Source organism: Hydra vulgaris, chromosome 04 (assembly GCF_038396675.1).
Source record: "Hydra vulgaris chromosome 04, alternate assembly HydraT2T_AEP".
Taxonomy (NCBI): domain Eukaryota; kingdom Metazoa; phylum Cnidaria; class Hydrozoa; order Anthoathecata; family Hydridae; genus Hydra; species Hydra vulgaris.
Window position 1 is genome coordinate 13221461 of NC_088923.1, and position 19188 is coordinate 13240648.

The 19188-nt window shown below is 29.3% G+C and overlaps 1 protein-coding gene across 1 annotated transcript in view; it reads right to left on the reverse strand.

Annotated features, from left to right (window-relative positions):
- LOC100205535 (transport and Golgi organization protein 6 homolog) overlaps positions 1-19188 on the reverse strand; it is a 50678-nt gene that overhangs the window by 16198 nt on the left and 15292 nt on the right. Inside the window, exons 5-9 of the mRNA XM_065795497.1 lie at positions 10720-10820; positions 10198-10586; positions 9777-10039; positions 5159-5342; positions 3533-3679 (exon numbers count right to left, since the gene is read on the reverse strand). Coding sequence (XP_065651569.1) covers positions 3533-3679; positions 5159-5342; positions 9777-10039; positions 10198-10586; positions 10720-10820 — 1084 coding nt within the window. The remainder of the gene's footprint in view (positions 1-3532; positions 3680-5158; positions 5343-9776; positions 10040-10197; positions 10587-10719; positions 10821-19188) is intronic.

The window sequence follows — 19188 nt, forward strand, 5'->3', positions numbered from 1 at the left end:
TGTTTTAAGTTACTTTTTACAGGAAGTAGCTTCTTTTAATTACGCCAGGTTAAGTCAGGTTCAGGACATCACTATCACCCTGCAACTGGTACTATGAAACCCAATACTACCTGCCCCATGCCCTGCTGCCTTGTAGAGTGTGCATTTTTTGGCAAAGACAAGGAGAAACAAACTTTAACTTAAAAATCCTTGCCTTGGGGCTCTTGGTTGAGTAAAGGTTAGAGATGGTGTCTCGATAAAAATACTCAACTTGGATAAATGTTAACTGCATCCAGCTAAAATTTACCTGCTTTAGGGCTCTTGGTTGAGTAAAGGCTAGAGATGGTGTCTCAATAAAAATACTCATTTTGGACAGATGTTAACTGCATCCAGCTACTGTTTTGTAGGAGGCCTCCTAGGCAAAGACTTTGGGGTAAGCAGAACAAATCTGCTAACCAGCCTCGAACTCCTTCTTTATTTATTAGGCTGGCGTAGATGTAAACCTGTGTTACATTGTTTCCTGCATAAAATGATGAATGCCTGATCTTCTTGAATTTTCTCATAGGTCTTTGCTTGTGCCTCCTTAATGGTGGCTATGCAACTCTTCTTCAAGTTCTCTTTAAACATAAATCATGCCAAAAGTAACCCAAAATATTAAAAATAAAAAACCACCTAACTGTTTTAATATATCTTTTACTAATATTTGTGTTTTGCGAAGCAACCTTCCATCAGTTAAATCTTATCTCTTGCAAAATTCACCAAACTTGCTTGCTCTTAGTGAGACTAATTTAAATTCTGCTATTTCTTCTTCTGATTTTAGTGTTGATTGGTACTATCCTTTGATTTACAAAGACTCCAATAGCCACAAGCATTAATTTATCTATTTGTTGTGAAATCAGGTTGGAATTCTTTGACTATTCTTTTTTGTGCTTCTGCTAATCACCTTTCTCTTTGTTCTTTATTGTTTTCCTTCTTCCCAAGACTACACTCTTTTAGATAGTAATTTCTGATCAAATTGATTGTGCATTCTTTCTTTACCCCTCTGCTAATATTGTTGCTAATGGTAACTTTAACGCTCATCACACTGAATGGCTCTAACATCATTGACCCTGCTGGCACTAAAGCCTATAACTTCTGCATTTCTTAATCTTTTACTCAGATAGTTAACTTTGTGACTTGTTTTCCTGACAACTTTAATCCTTTACCTTCACTCCCTGATTTATGTCTTGTCTCTGATCTTAGCTTGTGTTCAGTTTCTCCATTTCTTCCTTAGGCAGTTCTGACGATGCAACGATCTTTTTAAATCTTCAAACTCATATTTCCTTTTCGGGAAGTTATCTTAGAAGTTTGGCACTAGAGACTTTAGGAAAATCTTCAACAACCTTGTTAAAAAGGTAGGTTGTTTCTTTTTAACTGCTTTATTAAAACCATCCTCAAAGGCTAACACTCTTCTTTATTTTCAGTAACTTCTTGGGTACCTCAAGGTTCTATCCTTGGTATATTTTGTTTCTTATCTACATTAACGATCTTCCTGACAACCTTACATCTAAAGTAGCTCTTTTTTCTGATGACTCAACTTTATACTCCTGTCTTGACAAAAAGGCTTTTCTTTTCGATCGCTTAGAACAGGCAGCCAATCTTGAATCTGATCTATCTTCTGTAACAGATTGGGGCTCGTAGTGGCTTGTAAATTTTAGCTTAAACAAAACTCATTTATTTACTGCAAACAACTATCACAGTACTGTCGACATTCCTATATAAATGAATGGTAAACCCCTCACTGAGTCCTCTTCTTTACATCTTAGATTATCATTTACTACTGACTTTTCATAGAAACCATATATACAATCGATCGCTAAACTAACATCTTCTAAGGTTGCTTCTCTTTATTGTGCTTGCCATTTTTACTCTCCTGATTCCATTCTCTACCTCTAAAAATCTCTTATTCGTCCCTGTATGGAATACTGTTGTCATATTTTGGCTGGTTCTTCTAATGATGCTCTTTATCCTCTAGACAAGGTCCAAAAACAAATTGTAAATGTAGTTGGACCCACTCTATCTGCTAAACTTGAGCCTCTTTTTTTTTTTTGACTCGTCATTCAGCAAATTCTCACTCTTTTACTGTATCTGTCTCTGCATCCTCTAAAAAACTTTTATTCCTTTAGTTCTTTTACCTGCACTTCAACCCTTTGGAACTCTCTCTTATCTTCAAGTTTTTCTGATTCATTCAACTTTCAACTTTTTAAGTCTTCTGTCAACCATTTCCTTGCTCTTTAACTCAATTTTTTTTTCTAGTAACTCCCAACTTAATACTTAAAAGTTGCTTGCAGCCTTGTCGGAAGTGAACCAGAAAAAAAAACAAAAAAAAACTTTCCCAACCAACAAAGAATAGTTGTTGAGGCATCCAAAGAATAAATATCTAAATTATTATTACATGCTAAATGTTTTTCTGTTGAAAGAAAATAAAGGTTAAAGCTTTCTTACAAATCATATGCATGTCATGTTTTTTTGTTGATATTTTTTTGTTGAATTGTTTATTTCAAAGATACAACTCTGTTATTCTCAAAAATACAACTCTAAAACTTTAAAAAAAAAAAAAGAAAACACAACAGGTTAAACACAGTATCAGTAGTACTTTGCCATTGTTTGGCTCCTTATTATCATGTATTTTTTATTCAAATATTTCGACTAAATCATGTAGCAGGCACTCCTTTGCATGATTTAGTTGAAATACTTGAATATAATCTTTTTATTATATATATATAATAAAAATTTTGTTATATATATGTATATGTATATATATATATACTTTTTGATGACCTCAAACACTTTTAGGTTGGCAGTTAGTTCAACATTGCCAAATGGCGACCTTAGTTCTGAGGGTTGATATATATATATATATATTAACATATATATTTTTTTTTTTTTTTTTTTTTTTGTTATTTCACCTCCCCAAGGGCCAGAAGGCCACTACAGATGAGGAGGCTACTTAATTGTGGTTATAACCCTCTCTCAACTCTATAACTCCGAAACACGAACCTTGACGAACAAGGCTGCTGCGCGGAGAAACAAGTTGAGCGCGGTACTACCAGGGACGTGGTGGGGATCGAACTCGGAACCTCTCGCTTATGAAGCGAGCGCTCTACCACTACACCACTACCGCATTATATATTATTTGATAAAATTATATTGAATTCTGTAAAAAATAATATAGCTCTTGTGGGTTTAAGAGTTTGATAATTTTAAAGATTAAATTATATTAAAATAGTTTAAATAAAAAATAAGACATTAAATAATACTAACCAAATTGGTATCGAAACTCGAAAGTAAAAATTTCTTTTTATGTCTAGATAAAAAAATGTGTATGTATGCATGTATGTATGTATCTATGTATGTATGTATGTATGTATGTATGTATGTATGTATGTATGTATGCATGTATGTATGTATGTATGTATGTATGTATGTATGTATGTATGTATGTATGTATGTATGTATGTATGTATAATAAGTATGTATGTATTTATGCGTAAAAACACAATATGATTAATACCTAGAAGCTTGTCACAATTTTTAACAGCCAATTTATTTCGCTTTTGCAATAGTTTTGAAAGCTGAAATAGAGCATGACCTCTTGTTGGAAGCAGAGGATCTAGTAAATCTTTCATAGCATCATGGTAAGCGACTTCACTGGAAAAATCTAAAAAATATTTTTTTTTTGTCTAAATCATATTATATTCGAAACTTTGGTTTAAAACTCCCAAAAAATCTTTACATAAAAAATGTGATGAAACTGTGATGTTTTTCTTTTTAAGCATTTAAACAATTAACAGAATTCAACGCAAAAATCAAAAACAATTTTTTTTATATTCAACATTAAATGTTTTTGTTTATTCCATTCACGATTATCAAAAATCCTGATATCACTAAGCTGACACATTGTAATTATATACATTACTTATTTAACATATGTTTATAATAAAGAAAACTTGTTCAAAAAAGAAACTCATCAATACTTGTCTCACTTGTTCAGGCTTTTGTAAGAATGTTTATAACTCAAAGTAACTATAAAATGTTGCAAAAAGAAGTAAAGAAGTTGCAATCTTGGTAGAAAATGTGCTGTTTGCTGATTAATTTATAAAAAATTATGTCATTAAATTCTAGGAAGTCAAAAGTCAAATTTACAAGAGGCTACTCTTATAAATTTGACTATTTTATATTAGCACTACTCTTAAAAATATGACTAATTTATATTAGTGCTAATTTTAGTAGTACTGCATTCAGTTAACTACTTTAACAGGTTTTTATTAAAAGGCAGAGTAAATGTTGTTAGAATATCAACTGTTTGTTTTTGTAAAATACCAACCCCAATATATGTAATTTTGGTTACCACAAGGACATTCTGCAGAACTAATTTGTGAAGTAAAAAAGAGGAGAAAAAAGTTGCACTTATCCTCTTTGTTTGATTTCAAGTGAATATGAGTGAGAGCAAGAGGCACGGCGTGTGACTCATCTGTGGTATTGACCATTCAAAGCTGCAAGAAAATTATTTTCTTAAAGAGCAAACTACAATAAATAGATATTGCATATAATAATATATATTGATATAAATAGATACTGGATATAGATGAATAGGTATTGCTACATACTATAAAAAGATATTTCATATATTTATGTGATTTAAACCACTTTACATTAGGTAATGTAAAGTAGTTTAAATTACAACTTAAACTAAACACCTAACTACTAAAAAGAACAGTATAGATTACTCTTTTTGGATGGGCTGGTTGTGGTAAAACATTTACAGACGATTATTTAATTGCTGGTACCCACAGCAGACATATTATATTAATCATTAGCAGAATATATGATGTTTAATTGTTTAAAAACTAAAAAGCTTGTTTTTGTAGCATTTACTAAAAGCTATCGAAATAGTATGTAAAGTGTAAGTGGTAGAGTGACGAACACAGACTTTTAATTTATCACAGGTCCTGATTGTTAGTGAATATATATTTAGAATAGGATATGACATTATTAAGTCTGCATATGACATTTATTTTCTGCCAACTTTAATTTTTTAGATGCTGATTTTAGATTTAGTTCAATTTTTATTGTATTCATTTGGTATGTATACACATATAAAATTAGTTTTTAATGTAATAAAAATAAAAAAAATTACCAGTTTTTTTATCTGTTTCATTTGAAATATTAGAGCTGGTTTTTGAAGTCACTGCACCGTATGTTGCTATAAACACATGTAAATCATTAGCCATATTGCAAGTGCTCTGATTTCCATGTTTGAGAGATATATTTTTTAGTGCAGGAAGAAGCTCATGCATAACTTTAAAATCAGCACTTGTTAACTAAATTAGAAAACAAAGATAATAACTTTATCTTGATAATCATGTAGAGACAAAAAACCTGTTTCCCTGTTAACTTGCGTTTTCCAATTTTCTAGTTTCCATTCAAAAAAAAAAATCTTAAATTTTTGTTCAAAAAAAAAATTTTTTTTTCAGGAGAACAGTATACTTAATACCCATATAAATTCCATTAATATAACAGTATATAAATATACATATATATTATTGTAGTTTCACATAAGAAACAACTTTTGTCAATCTTGTGTAAAACACCAATACCTCTTTGTGAAATTTAGCATAATTTATATGCCAACTAAATTCCCTAGATATTTACAATTGTCTTATATATATATACAATTATTCGCAAGCAATTATATTATGATAGTTAATTGTGATGCCAATTTATCAATTACAACTTCCTTCAACTAATTTTAACTTTGTTTATTACAATTGTTCAAATCTACTTAAAAAAATGTATTGATAGTTAAACTTAATAAAAAAATATCGAAAATTCCTTGAAAAAATCTTTAGAAGATGATAAAAATGTATGGAAACCAAAGCTGAAGAAACTGTTTAAAAGAGATGTCAAACTGTTAAACTGCTATCACATTTAACTAATTGTAAGACTGCTATCACATTTAACTAATCTACAACTGCTATTACATTTAACTTAGGATTACCAAAAAACCACATTTATAAAAAACAGCGGTTTCGGTTTTAATTAAAAAAAACCCGCAGTTGACTGTGGTTTTTGGTTTTTCTTGTTAAATAATAAAACTTATGTAAGTTTATCTTGCATTTTTTATTTTAAAAGTTATTTAAACAAAGTGTTCTAACATTATGTTTTTTATTTTAAAATAAAAATTAAAATGGCTTATTTTTATTGTAAAAATATTTTGAGAAAACTAAAGATTTTAACGAATTATCAGATAATTGTGATCTGATTTTTGTGCAGAAACTAGTGCAGCTTGAAAAAATGGGTTCAACATTTGTTGATGTGGGTTTTATAGAGAGAATTGAATTGTAAATTTTTCCAAGATTTTCTGTTCTTTTTGCCTGTATTTCGGTACAACAAAAACTCTTGCTTAAGCCATTTGATTTGATCATTAGATTTGGGCAAGTGTGTAATGCTATCTTTATTGAGAAGTACATTTAATTCATCCTTAAGAAAAATCTGTGAATTTTCCGATGTTGTACATGGTGCTTCAGCTAGCAGTGGTTCATCATCATTAGAAGTAATTTCAAAAAGCCTAAACTGGAATAAAAATTTCTTAGTTTCTTAAATAGGTGCAGTCATTGATTAAAATGGGAATTCCTACAATGATAAATATCCAAATACAGTTCAATTTCTTCACAAAATTTCGCTACTTTTCATACATTCATCAAAATTTCAGGGAATTCAATATTAATCTCATTGTTTACTGATTCAAAACTAAAATTATTATTGTAAATTCCATGTTCATACTTTTCTGAATCACTCTCCGTTTCCTTGGGAAATGGTGTTTTTGTCTTTATTTTTCTTGTATAACGTGTCGCATAAACCAAGATGAATTGCATGGTTAAATCAAAACTGATCAAAAATGTCCTTTAATTGCATGAGCTTCTTGTTGATTGCTGCGTCATTTTTAATTAAACCTAATACATCTCTTTCCATACAGATACCAAATGAATTCAAATGATCCTTAATACTTTGTATTAAACTTTCAGCTGGCAGGAACAATAAATCCTAATGATGCTAGTTTTATAGGTGTTCTTACATTCGCTTTTACACAGGTTGACACCAAAGTACCTTCTGTGTCTTAAAGATGTGTATTCATCATGCATTAAGCTGAATTTATGTCCCATTTGAATTTTTCAATAACTTTTTGTTTCATCACTTCCTTTTAATCAAAAAAATCTTAATAGATTAAATTCATCACAGTTGTTAGACCTTTAGGAAGAAAATTTCCTCTTTATTGAATCAATGAGCGAATAAATTTGTTGTTAGTTATCGTATTAATCGAAACCATCTGTAGCTAGATCAGCTACAATTTCTATAAGGCTTGTTTTTTGTAAATAATTGTCCATGATTTTAATTTTTTTTTTCGGTGGTGGATTTGTGCTGTTGCTTGATTCTCCAGTTGAAGGACTATTGATAGTAATTCTATGACGCAATTTATGATTCTGCAAAGTAGTTGTGGAGCCGGGCAGCAAATTTCCAAACTTATAACATGATTTTTCCAAACTTATAACATGATGACGGTTAAAACCAATTGTAAGACTGCTATTACATTTATATCCATTTATTTAACCAAAAATTAAAAATTAAAAATTTTTATAATTTTACAAAATTAGGTTAGGTGTCACTCATATAGTTAAAAACTAGTCATTGGAGTGACACCTAAATAAAATAAACAAACAAACAAAAAATTCAACAACAATATTAATAAATGAAAGCAGATGTAAATTAAATTAATTATAAAAAAATAATGATTAAGCTATAATAAATTATATAAAAAGACAAAAAAAATGTGAAAACACTCAATTAATAACAACAATAAAAATCATTAGCAACAACAGCACAAATAATAACAAACTTTATGCAAACAAAAAGGCAAAACACAAAAACTACAAAACTAAAACAAAAATTACATAACGAAAAGGCAAACACAAAAACTTCTACAAAATAAAAATTATATTTGTTATTCTTGGCGGATACAGAATAGCGTAGAAAATTTGTAGTGAATTATTTTTGTTTTAAGTAGTTCTTTTTGTTATTTTTTCGAACATTTCTTCGAACTTCTTTTTTTTTTAAACTTTGCTTTTAATTGGTTGTTTTTGTTTTATTTTATTAAATCTATTTGTTCGCTTTACTTTTTTATTCATTTTCTTGTTTGACGTCTTTTTTAATCTTTTAGTTCGTTTATACTTTTAAATATTTTTGTTATTTTACTTTATTTTTAACTTATCTTTTTTATTTTTTTAAATAATTTCTTTCCGTTTTTTTTTTCACTGTTAACTAATTGTAACTAATTTTCACATTTAACTAATTGTAAGACTGCTATCACATTTAACTAATGTAAGACTGCTATCACATTTAACTAATTGTAAGACTGCTATCACATTTAACTAACTCTTTATCCCAAATATAGCTAGTACCCAATGTTAGTAGAAATTAGCACCTAATGTTAGCAGAAAAACAATTAGATGGGTTATTAGACTTAATTATTCAAATTAAATATTCCCTTCTAAATTAAAAAATATATATTAATTTTAAGATTTTATTTTTACTGGTTTATGTTTTAATTATTTTATTATTTGTTAAGATTTTGTTTCTCTTTTTAATTTATGGTTTATTTTAATTTCCTCATCAGTTTAGTTTTTTCAGCACATTTTTGAAACACGCAAATTATCAAAACATACAAAGTGGTGAGGCCAAGCTGTCAAAACAAAATACTGTGTGCATAGTTATACTGAATGTATCTCCTGAGAAGGCTTGTAAATTATAATAAACTTTTTTTAAATAACAAGTTTTTGGTTTGTTTATTTTTAATTTTAGAAACAATAGTATTATATTTAGTTTATATATAACATAATGTTAATTCCATTACATAATAGTTTATAATAAACTATATAATATATAAACTCATTATAATAAATTATGTAATGTAATTAACATTACATTAAACTCAACAACTTCAGTCAACTTGGGCCTCTAAATAAGCAAATTTACATATATAAAAAATTTTAATATCTTATTAAAATCAACTTTAAAAAAAATATTTATGAAAAACAGCACTTTTTCATTTTTTATAAAAAAATGATTATTTATATAAAATAACTGTAAAAGAATAATTTTTGTATAAAAAATAATACTACATGTCCTCAAATGCAGCAAACGTAGTAGTAAATTAGTGGTAGAAAACCCACCTATCCCTTTTCAGTCTTGTTCAACAAGGTTTGTGTTTCTAAGTTTAGAGTTGAGAGAGAATTGGAGCCATGGAGATGAATATAATTTTTAAAAATGAAAAATACATAGTATTCAGAGAAATTTGTTTTTACATGTACACTAAGGGCATAATTTCACTTAGAAAATATGTGCCAATTAAGATTTCTTTTCTTTTTTTTACTTTTTAGTTTTTATTTACTTTTAAATAAATTGTAAAAAACTATTAAATAAATGTAAGAAACAAAAAAAAAAATTTAATCAAAATTAAAATTTCTTTTGCACTTTCTTTTACAATTTTTGTATTTTATATTTTTTCTTTTAAATTTTCAGCTGCAATTTCTTTTAGACCAATCACGAGACTATCATTTAGTAATAAATTGTAATAAATTACTTAATTAATTATTTAATTTAATAAAATACTTGTAATAAATTGTAACAAACTAATTTAATTAAAAATTAAAAAATTACAAATGAGTTGGTAAAAAAAACATTTAAAAAGAAAAATAAACCTTTCCAGTTCCAAGTAATGTTGAAAGTAATAACAAACACAAGTCAATGGCCTCATTTTCTTTGTGCAAAATAATAAAAGAATTTTCTTCTGTATACCATGACCAACTCAGAATGCACGTAACAAAACTCACAATCTGTGGTGTATTTTTTAGAACTGAATGTCCAAATGTGTCCATAAGTGCAGTTATTAAACTGAAAACTACTATATTTTCCTGGATATCTTCTATATGGTTATCAATATGTAAGAGTTCCACTGAACAACCTATAACAATGGTGCTATTAAAAAAAGACAGAGTTAAATTTAAGTCTATGTAAAGATATCTGTATAAAGATATATTAATATCTATATAAATATCATATATAGATACAGATATTTTTATGTAGATATAGATAATATATATATAGATAAGTGATTATTACCTGAAAGTACAGATTTTTCATCAATATTTTTTCGAGGTTCGTTTTTAATCAAAGATGTCAAACGCATAAGCAAGCCAATAAAAAATTCGCAGCGTATTTCTTCAAGCGAAGAAACCTGAAGCAAGCTTATCAAAGATTTAATTTTTTTATCCAGTGTTATTTCTGCATATGAAAGCAACTCTTCAAAGAAATCATTATGATCACTAATGACAGTAATACCTTGATTTTCAAAACAATCATTTTTACCCTTGTATTTTATTTTTACACAAGGTAAAACTTGTGGGGTAGAAGAAGAACTTTTGGGTAAAATAAAGAACCCAAGAAAGTCAGTGCAGTCTTTTATGGAGTTTTTTAACAGAATAGAGACAAGTGTCTTCTTTATCATTTTTCTTAAAAAGAAAAAATTAATTTTTTATTATATTTTTATATAATATTTGATTTGTAGTAGTAGTAGTAGTAGTAGTAGTAGTAGTAGTAGTAGTAGTAGTAGTAGTAGTAGTAGTAGTAGTAGTAAAAAATTACTTTATATTAGGATGATCAATCATACAATATAATACAAAACATGCATGTATATTCCTAGTTATCAAAATAATGAAATTTTCAACTGATTGTGAAGCACAAACCTATAAAAAAAACGAAAACAAAAACTGTATTTATCAATAAAAAATCTATATCTATTTACAACTTTAATAACAAAAACTATGATAAAAAATAAAATATAATAAAACTATAAGACATTAATTAAATATTTCAAATGATTATTTAGTAACAATGGTTATTTAGTTCTCACCAAAAATCATTAATTAATCAAAACATTGTATAGTTGCAATACTCACATTCCAATAAAGTGTCTAACCAGTACAGTTGATAGAAATACATTTAGCAATTAACTAGACAGTTTTTAAATACAAGATACCAGGGTATTAAAATGCTATGATATCAACTCAAAACATTAAAACATTGTTGACTTGCTGTAGAATATTGTTGATTTGCTGTTTCCTTGGTAATTTTATAATTTGTGAGCTTAATTTTTTAATTTTTATTATAATTTCACTAGAGTATGTTAAAATATATGCAGGCATTAAAATATATGCAGACATGCAGACATAGCTTTATTATAATTTTTTTCTTTCTAGAAATTTTTGTAGTATACCATCTTAATCTAATTAAATGAATTTGGAAAACTTTTTGTATAAAATATAAACACTCTTATTGAACAATTTAAACTTACAGAAAAAAAAAAAATCTAGGATTTTCTGGGACTTAATTTCTTTAATGATGGCCCAAAATAACAAAAATTGTCAAAACATTAGCTACCTAACTAATTAATTGTGAATTAAAAATTATTGGTCAAAAAACTTGTAATTTACAAAACCTCCCCTGTCTGGAACCTTAAAATGTTATATATTAAAAGCATCCAATAATTCAATAAAAACTCATAACAACTAATTTTCTTATTAAACTTAGTTAATTTTCTTATTAATTGAGTTGATTAAAATCATAACAACTAATTTTCTTTGAAGGAAGTCAAACGGTCTTTAATAAAACATAACGCAACAAGAGATTTTACTACAGGAAGTTGTTTATTAATATTAAAACCTCAATGGAAGATTGACTTTATGAAAGCACAACTATTTTAAAAACATTTTAAATCTCGATAAACTTTATTCATCCCAAAAAAAGCAAGAGAAGAATTTATCAAGATAATCATTATTAACATCAAAATCTTGAAACAATTTCTGATTTCAACTATTTCTAAGAACTTTTGCTACTGATTTTTTCTAGTTTGACTTTGGTGGCAATTTGGTGGCAAATATTTAATTAATTTTTGCAATAGAATTGAAAAGTTATTAATAAAAGTATTTTTTTAATTTGGATTTGAAATAAAAATTGGGTTAATGAATACAGCAGTGTGTATTATAACAAACTTCAAAGGAGACTTTTCAAAGAGGTGTGTCAACAGACCAGCTAAAAACTCTCTTATCTCTATCTTAATATATCTTTTTAATATCTTTTATTGGTGTAACTTAAGTTAGCTTGGTCAATTTTTACCTTTTCTTAAGACTACTGAAATATATAATAAACTTTTTGTATCTATTAAAGAGTGATTAAATCCTTTTAGCACAATTTTCATTTTCACACCACTTATGTGAACAAAACTGAATTGGATAATTAAGTGTTCCAGTGACATTTTCATAGGTTGCTTGTCTACTAGGAGAGCCATGTATAAATTGCCATATCGTTTTTAATAAACTATTTAGCTCCCACTTACTTGCTTTTGCCCCTGTTTTAAAACTACTATGAATGATGTGGAGACCACGATGTTAAGGAAGAAATAACCATAACCACAGGTTCCAACAACAAAAGAATTAAGTTTTTCTTCTTTCCTCTGTTCCTTTTAATTATCTAAAAAAAGCAAATTTACATTTTGTCTATCTGTCAAACACCTGAAAATTCTTTAATTTATCTTTGTCAGAAATACAGTTTAAGGAATGTTTGCATAAGGTTAGATGCAGTTGAGTGTCCCATAAACTCTGATTTAAGATAATAAGTTTTAACTATACTAACTTTGTCATCCCAAAATCAAACTAAAAGGTCCATTTAACCCTTCTGAAAATTTTTTCTATAGATTTGTAAAATGAAACAGTGTAATATGGTCCATTAGATAACCAAGTTATCTATATGGTCCATTAGATATATGATATAATATGGTCCATTAGATATAATAATATGGACATTAGATATAATATGGTCCATTAGATAACCTCCATTAGATAACCAAGTTAACCAATAGATAGTAACTCATTTTTAAAAAAGGAAGCCGGAATGTAACTGGCCTTGGTCGGTCCACATTGAAACAACTTAATTATGTCACTATCTGGAAACATTTTACTAAATAATTATCCAGAACAATTTGAAGAATTCATTGAATATTTAGAATATACAATATTAAGCACTCAACAAATTTCAGCTTCAGCAAAAAAGTTTTATCAGTGTTTATCCGCATGTTATCTATTGTTTTTCGGTGTTCTGCTTTATTTGAGGATTCTGACACATGCTCAAAAACTGGAGCAGATTTAAAATCAGGTGGTATCAATGATTAAATACTGTTGCTAAAAAGAGACCTCTCTTGTGCTTTTTATCTTTCATGTGTGATGTTAAAGCAGCTTCTCCCGTATTAGCATTATTAATATTTTTAGAAAAAATAACTGCAAATCAAAACAATTAGATTTTTTTTTTAATTAACCAATGTTTAAACTACCCTTCATCAGGCCATTTTTTTTAAAAAAAGGAATTTTTTTTTTTAAACATTAAAAATTTAACAATTCTAACAATTAACCTCAAACAATTTATACTTTTTATACATAAATTAAAATATTAATTAATGCATTTTTGCAGGCTTCTTTCATATTTAAATGAAAAAATCGATGTATGAATATCGATGATAAATTTAGATGAATAAATGAGTTAGATATTTATGTCACAACTAAAAATCCGGAAAACTTTTGAAATGACTATCTTTTTAAAAAAGTTATTAATTTTATTAATTTAAAAAGCGTGATAAGGAGAAACTTGTATTTTACAAAGTTATTTTAAAATGTTTTAATTTTATTTAATAAGAAGAAAAAGTCTTTAATTACGAAATTTTTTACCTTAAATATTAACTTAATATTAAACTTTTTTTCTGCCTTTTTTTTATTATTATGATAATACTAATTAAAACAATATTTTAATTAAAATGCACTAGATGTTTTTTTACTATTTTTGTTTATGTTAGTAAAATATGACTCAACCAAAAAACATTAAATTTTGCTATTTAAAATATGTGTAGTAAGTCATTGACAAATGATTTACTACACTTGATTAAAACAATAAAATTTTGAAATATAAATAATGATTTTCAAAAAAAACTCAAATTAGACATTGATAATCAAAAATACTAATATTTTAGTTTTTGCAGATAAAACAAGCAACATATACCAAATCTACCCAGGTAATCATCATAAAATACTGTGGAATAATATTTCTAATAATTGCAAAAGTTCCTGAAAGTTTAAAAAATGCAAATAATTTAGAAAGCCAAAACAGTTGTAAAAGTTAGAATTGAATCAGTTGCACCAGCACTAGTGTTTATTACACTAAAAGACCATTAGCCAAATTTTCAAAACAAACTCCTTTATGGGCTATTAGTTCCTTCAAAAAATAAGCTAGGGCATGTTGGTAAAATTAAATTGGGCAAATAAATAATATTAAATATGAAACAGTGGAAAAATACCACTGATGTTATAAATTAGTTTTCTAAAATTAATAACAAAAATGAATGCACATTTGTTGACATAATTTTCATTAACAATTTCATTTACCCCTCAATTACAGCAGAAACTTTAGATAAAACAATAGAATTTAAAAAACCCCACATAGTAATTACAGAGGGCTTTTAATTCTATTTTAATAAGGAGACTTCCTTCATCTTGCTTCCTTCATCTTGCTTTCCTGATTTATATAATTTGCAATCCTTTAAGTCATCCGTCAATTGTTATCTTGCTCTACAATCTTTATCTCTTCTCTTTCAGTAACTTCCAACTTTAATTAGTGGCTGCTTGCAGCCTTGTTGGAAGCAAGGATGTTTAAAAAAAAAAAAAAAAAAAAAAGACAAGGAAGTTAAGATGGAGTAGAAACTTTCAAAAATATTGACTTCCAAATAGAAATGAACACTACTTTATAAAGATAGTGAATTTTCTTGATGTCACATTTAACCTCGCAGAAAATTCTTAAAAGCCCTACAAAAACCTTTATGACAAATTATAGTATATTAACATAAATTCAAATCACCCCCCTCAAATCTTAAAACAAATTCCTATTTAAATTATCAATAGACTAAATCAAAACTCTTCTAATGAAAATATTTTACTCTTCTAAACATGTGTATGAATATGTCTTGAAAAAAGCAGGTTTATAAATTTTGAACTAAAATTTAAAAAAAAATTGCAAAAAGCGAAATAGAAATATAATTTGCTTTAACCCTCTGTACAGAAAAAAACGTTTCAACGAATATTGAAAAAGCGTATTTGAAATTAATAGATAAACATTTCCTCCCACTAATAAACTGCACAAAATTTTTTAACAGAAATACTATTAAAGTAAGTTATAGCTGTACAAAAAACACAGAAAGAATAATGAATAGCCACAATGTTGCAATAATTAACAAACAATCAAATTAAAAAAAATAATAATAATGAAAATTGTAATTGCAAACTGATTACTCTATAAATGGCAAAACTAAAAAAACTGATTGCCCTATAAATGGTAAATGTTATACAAAAAGTATTATTTACAAATACATCGTTTCCACACAAAATAATGAACATTATATTGGCTTAACTAAAGGCGAATGTGGAAAGTGTTACGCTAACCACAAACAATTTTTTAATTTAACCATTAAACAATCTTTAAAAACATAAAAACACTCAAGAGACTATAAATAAATTTGGCAATTGAATAAAAAAATACTTATTTTTAAATTAAACTGCTCTATTCTAAAAACTACACCTGCCTATAATAATATTTCCAAAAAATATATGTATGCTCACAAGAAAAATTAGAAAATTTACTAAACAAAAAATCTGAAATAACTTCTAAATGAAGGCATGAAAATAAACACCTTTAAAAAATTTCTAAAAGCAAAGGACTAAACAAAAACTATCCTATTTTAAAGAATTCATCTTTAGAGTTTTGAGAAAAAGGTCCTCAATGTCTGAATTTTTTTTTTAATTTTTTTTTTTAAACATCTTCGCTTCCAACAAGGCTGCAAGCAGCCATTAATTAAAGTTGGAAGTTACTGAAATAGAAAAAATGAAGATTGTAGAGCAAGATAACGATTGATGGACGACTTAAAGGATTGCAAATTATATGAATCAGGAAAGCAAGATGAAGGAAACGAACTCCAAAGAGCTGATGTTCGAGAAAAAAAACTAGACGAATAAGCATTTTTGGAGCACTTAGGAACAGTCACAGAAAAAGGATAAGACTTAATTGAATGACAAGTAACACGAGAATGAATTTTAGTAGATGGCACAAGAGACGCTAGCTCTTTAGAGCAGTGCCCATTATAGTATTTGTAGAAAAGAGAAAGAGAAGCAACATTACGACGATGTGAAAATGGTTGGAGGTTGGCTGAAAGAGCAGGTCCAACTTTGTTTACAATGCGTTTTTGCACCTTGTCTAAAAGAGAAAGGGCATCGTTAGTAGATCCGCCCCAGATATGGCAACAGTATTCCATACAAGGCCGGATTTTTGTCAGATCAGGTTATCCTGCTACTGGTAACATGTAACCCAGTACAATCTGCTTCATGTCCTGCTGCCTTGTAGGATACGCCTTTTTAGGCAAAGGCTAGGAGATGCCAACTCCGATATAAAACACCCCCTGCCTTGGGGCTTTTGGTTGACTAAAGGCTAGAGATGGTGTCTCGATAAAAATACTCATCTTGGGCAGATGTTAAATGCACCCAGCTACTGTCTTGTAGAAGGCCTCCTAGGCAAAGACTTAAGGGGTAAACAGATTCTATCTGTTGACCAGCCTTGCACCCATTCTTCATCTATTAGGCTGGCGCAGATGTATTTTTAATACATTGTTTCCAGTTTAGGATGTTGAATGCTGGATCTTCTTGACTCAATGCATGGGTTTGCTTGTGTCACTGTTTTTACGACTAGGCAACTCATTCTATTATCTCCTTATGAGGGTACAGCTCTAAAACTCAGTTTTATGGTTCTGAGGCCGGCTGGTAGTCAGGTTTCCCGAACTCTGTGGTAGCTCTCAGAGAGGCTGATTCCATCAACAGCTGAAAAATATCAAAGTATTAACAGTGCCATGTTGCGCATGGATGGTGTCCCTGTTTGTACTTTTGGTGTGCATTGCAGAGGCCACATTTGGAGCCCTTTGTTACGGCTTAGGGTTTATTAGTAGTAATGAGGCAATTGCTTGGGCTATTAAACGGTGTTCTGAGTACTATCTATGCTTTAAGTCAAGTTCTTCAAACTAATTTAAAAATGAATAAAGTACCAAAAACTAGAAAACACAAAAAACCATCATCATCACCAAGTTGTCTAAACCTATCATTCACTAATATTCGTGGTCTTCGAAGTAACTTTTCTTCTGTTGAGTCTTATCTCTTGCAAAGTTCACCAGACCTACTTGCTCTTTGTGAGACTAATTTGAGTTCAGCTGTCTCATCTTGTGATCTTAGTGTTGATGGTTATCTTCCTCTGATTCGTAAAGACTCCAATAGTCACATGCTTGGCCTGGGCATTTACATTCGTAAGAATTCACCTGTTTGTCGTGAAACTAGGTTTGAATCCACAGACTATTCTTTCATGTGCTTTCGTTTAGTACCACTTCACTCTATTGCCTTTCTCTTTGTTCTATATCGCTCTCCTTCATCTCAAGACTGCACTCTTTTTGATGTTATTTCTGATCATATTGACCAAGCCCTCTCTCTTTATCCATCAGCTAATATAGTTGTTGTCGGTGACTTTAACGCTCACCACTCTGAATGGCTTGGCTCTAGTGTCAGCGACTCTGCAGGCATTAAAGCCCACAACTTTTGCCTTTCTCAATCCCTAACTCAAATAGTCAACTTTCCAACTCGCTTTCCTGACAACCCTAATCATTTACCTTCTCTACTCGACTTATGTCTTGTTTCTGATCCTAGTCAGTGCTCAGTTTCTCCACATTCACCCTTAGGTGCTTCTGATCACAGTTTGATCTCTTTAAAACTAATATCTCATTCTTCTTCATCACCTGAATACCCCTATTATCGAACCTCTTACAACTACAGTAAAGCTGACTGGGATTCTTTCTGTGATTTTCTTCGTGATGGCCCTGGGGTAGAAATCTTTCAACTTCCTGTCGACAAATGTGCTTCTTACATAACTTCGTGGATTCAGGCTGGCATGGAATCTTTTATTCCCTCTCGACGATTCCAGGTCAAGCCTCACTCTCCTCCATGGTTTTCCTCACACTGTGCTGCTGCGATTGCCAATCGAAACCGTTACTTCCATATTTATCAGCAAAACAATTCTCCAGAAAACAGACGTCTGTTTATTACTGCTAGAAACATCTGTAAAAAGGTTTTGTCTAACGCCAAAACCCGCTATTCTCAGGTCATGAAATCTCGTATCTCATCTCAAAAATTAGGCTCTCGTGACTTCTGGAGAATCTTTAATAATATCAATAATAAGGGCAAATCTATAATTCGACCTCTCTTGTATGGTTCAGACTTTGTCACCTCACCTAAAGACAAAGCCAAACTGTTTGCTACAAACTTTTCATCAATATCATCTCTTGATTCCACTAATTGCGTTCTACCTGATATTGCCAACAAACAGGTTGATCCATTGCTTGACATTCATATCACTCCAGCATATGTATCTAAAGTGATTTCCTGCCTAGACTCTTCTACAGCTTGTGGCCCAGACAACATACCTGTTACTGTCTTGCAGAAGTGTTCTCCGGAGCTGTCGTCTATACTCTCAAAACTATTCAACAAGTGCTTATCAGAGTCTTGTTTTCCAGCCTGCTGGAAAGCCGCATCTGTTATCCCTATCTTCAAAAATTCTGGGGAGCGATCTGATTCGTCTAACTACCGTCCCATAAGTCTTCTTCCTATCATAAGCAAGGTTTTTGAATCTTTAATTAACAAACACTTAATTTCTCATCTTGAATCTAATAACTTACTTTCTGACTATCAATATGGATTTCGATCTTCTCGTTCTACAGCTGATTTGCTAACAGTAATAACTGACAGGTTTTATCGTGCATTAGATGAAGGTGGAGAGGTTAAGGCCATCGCTCTTGACATTTCAAAAGCGTTTGATAAAGTTTGGCATGCTGGTCTTCTCCATAAGCTTTCTTCTTATGGTGTATCTGGCAACATCTTTAAGATCATTGAATCCTTCCTTTCCAATCGTAGCATAAAAGTCGTCCTCGATGGA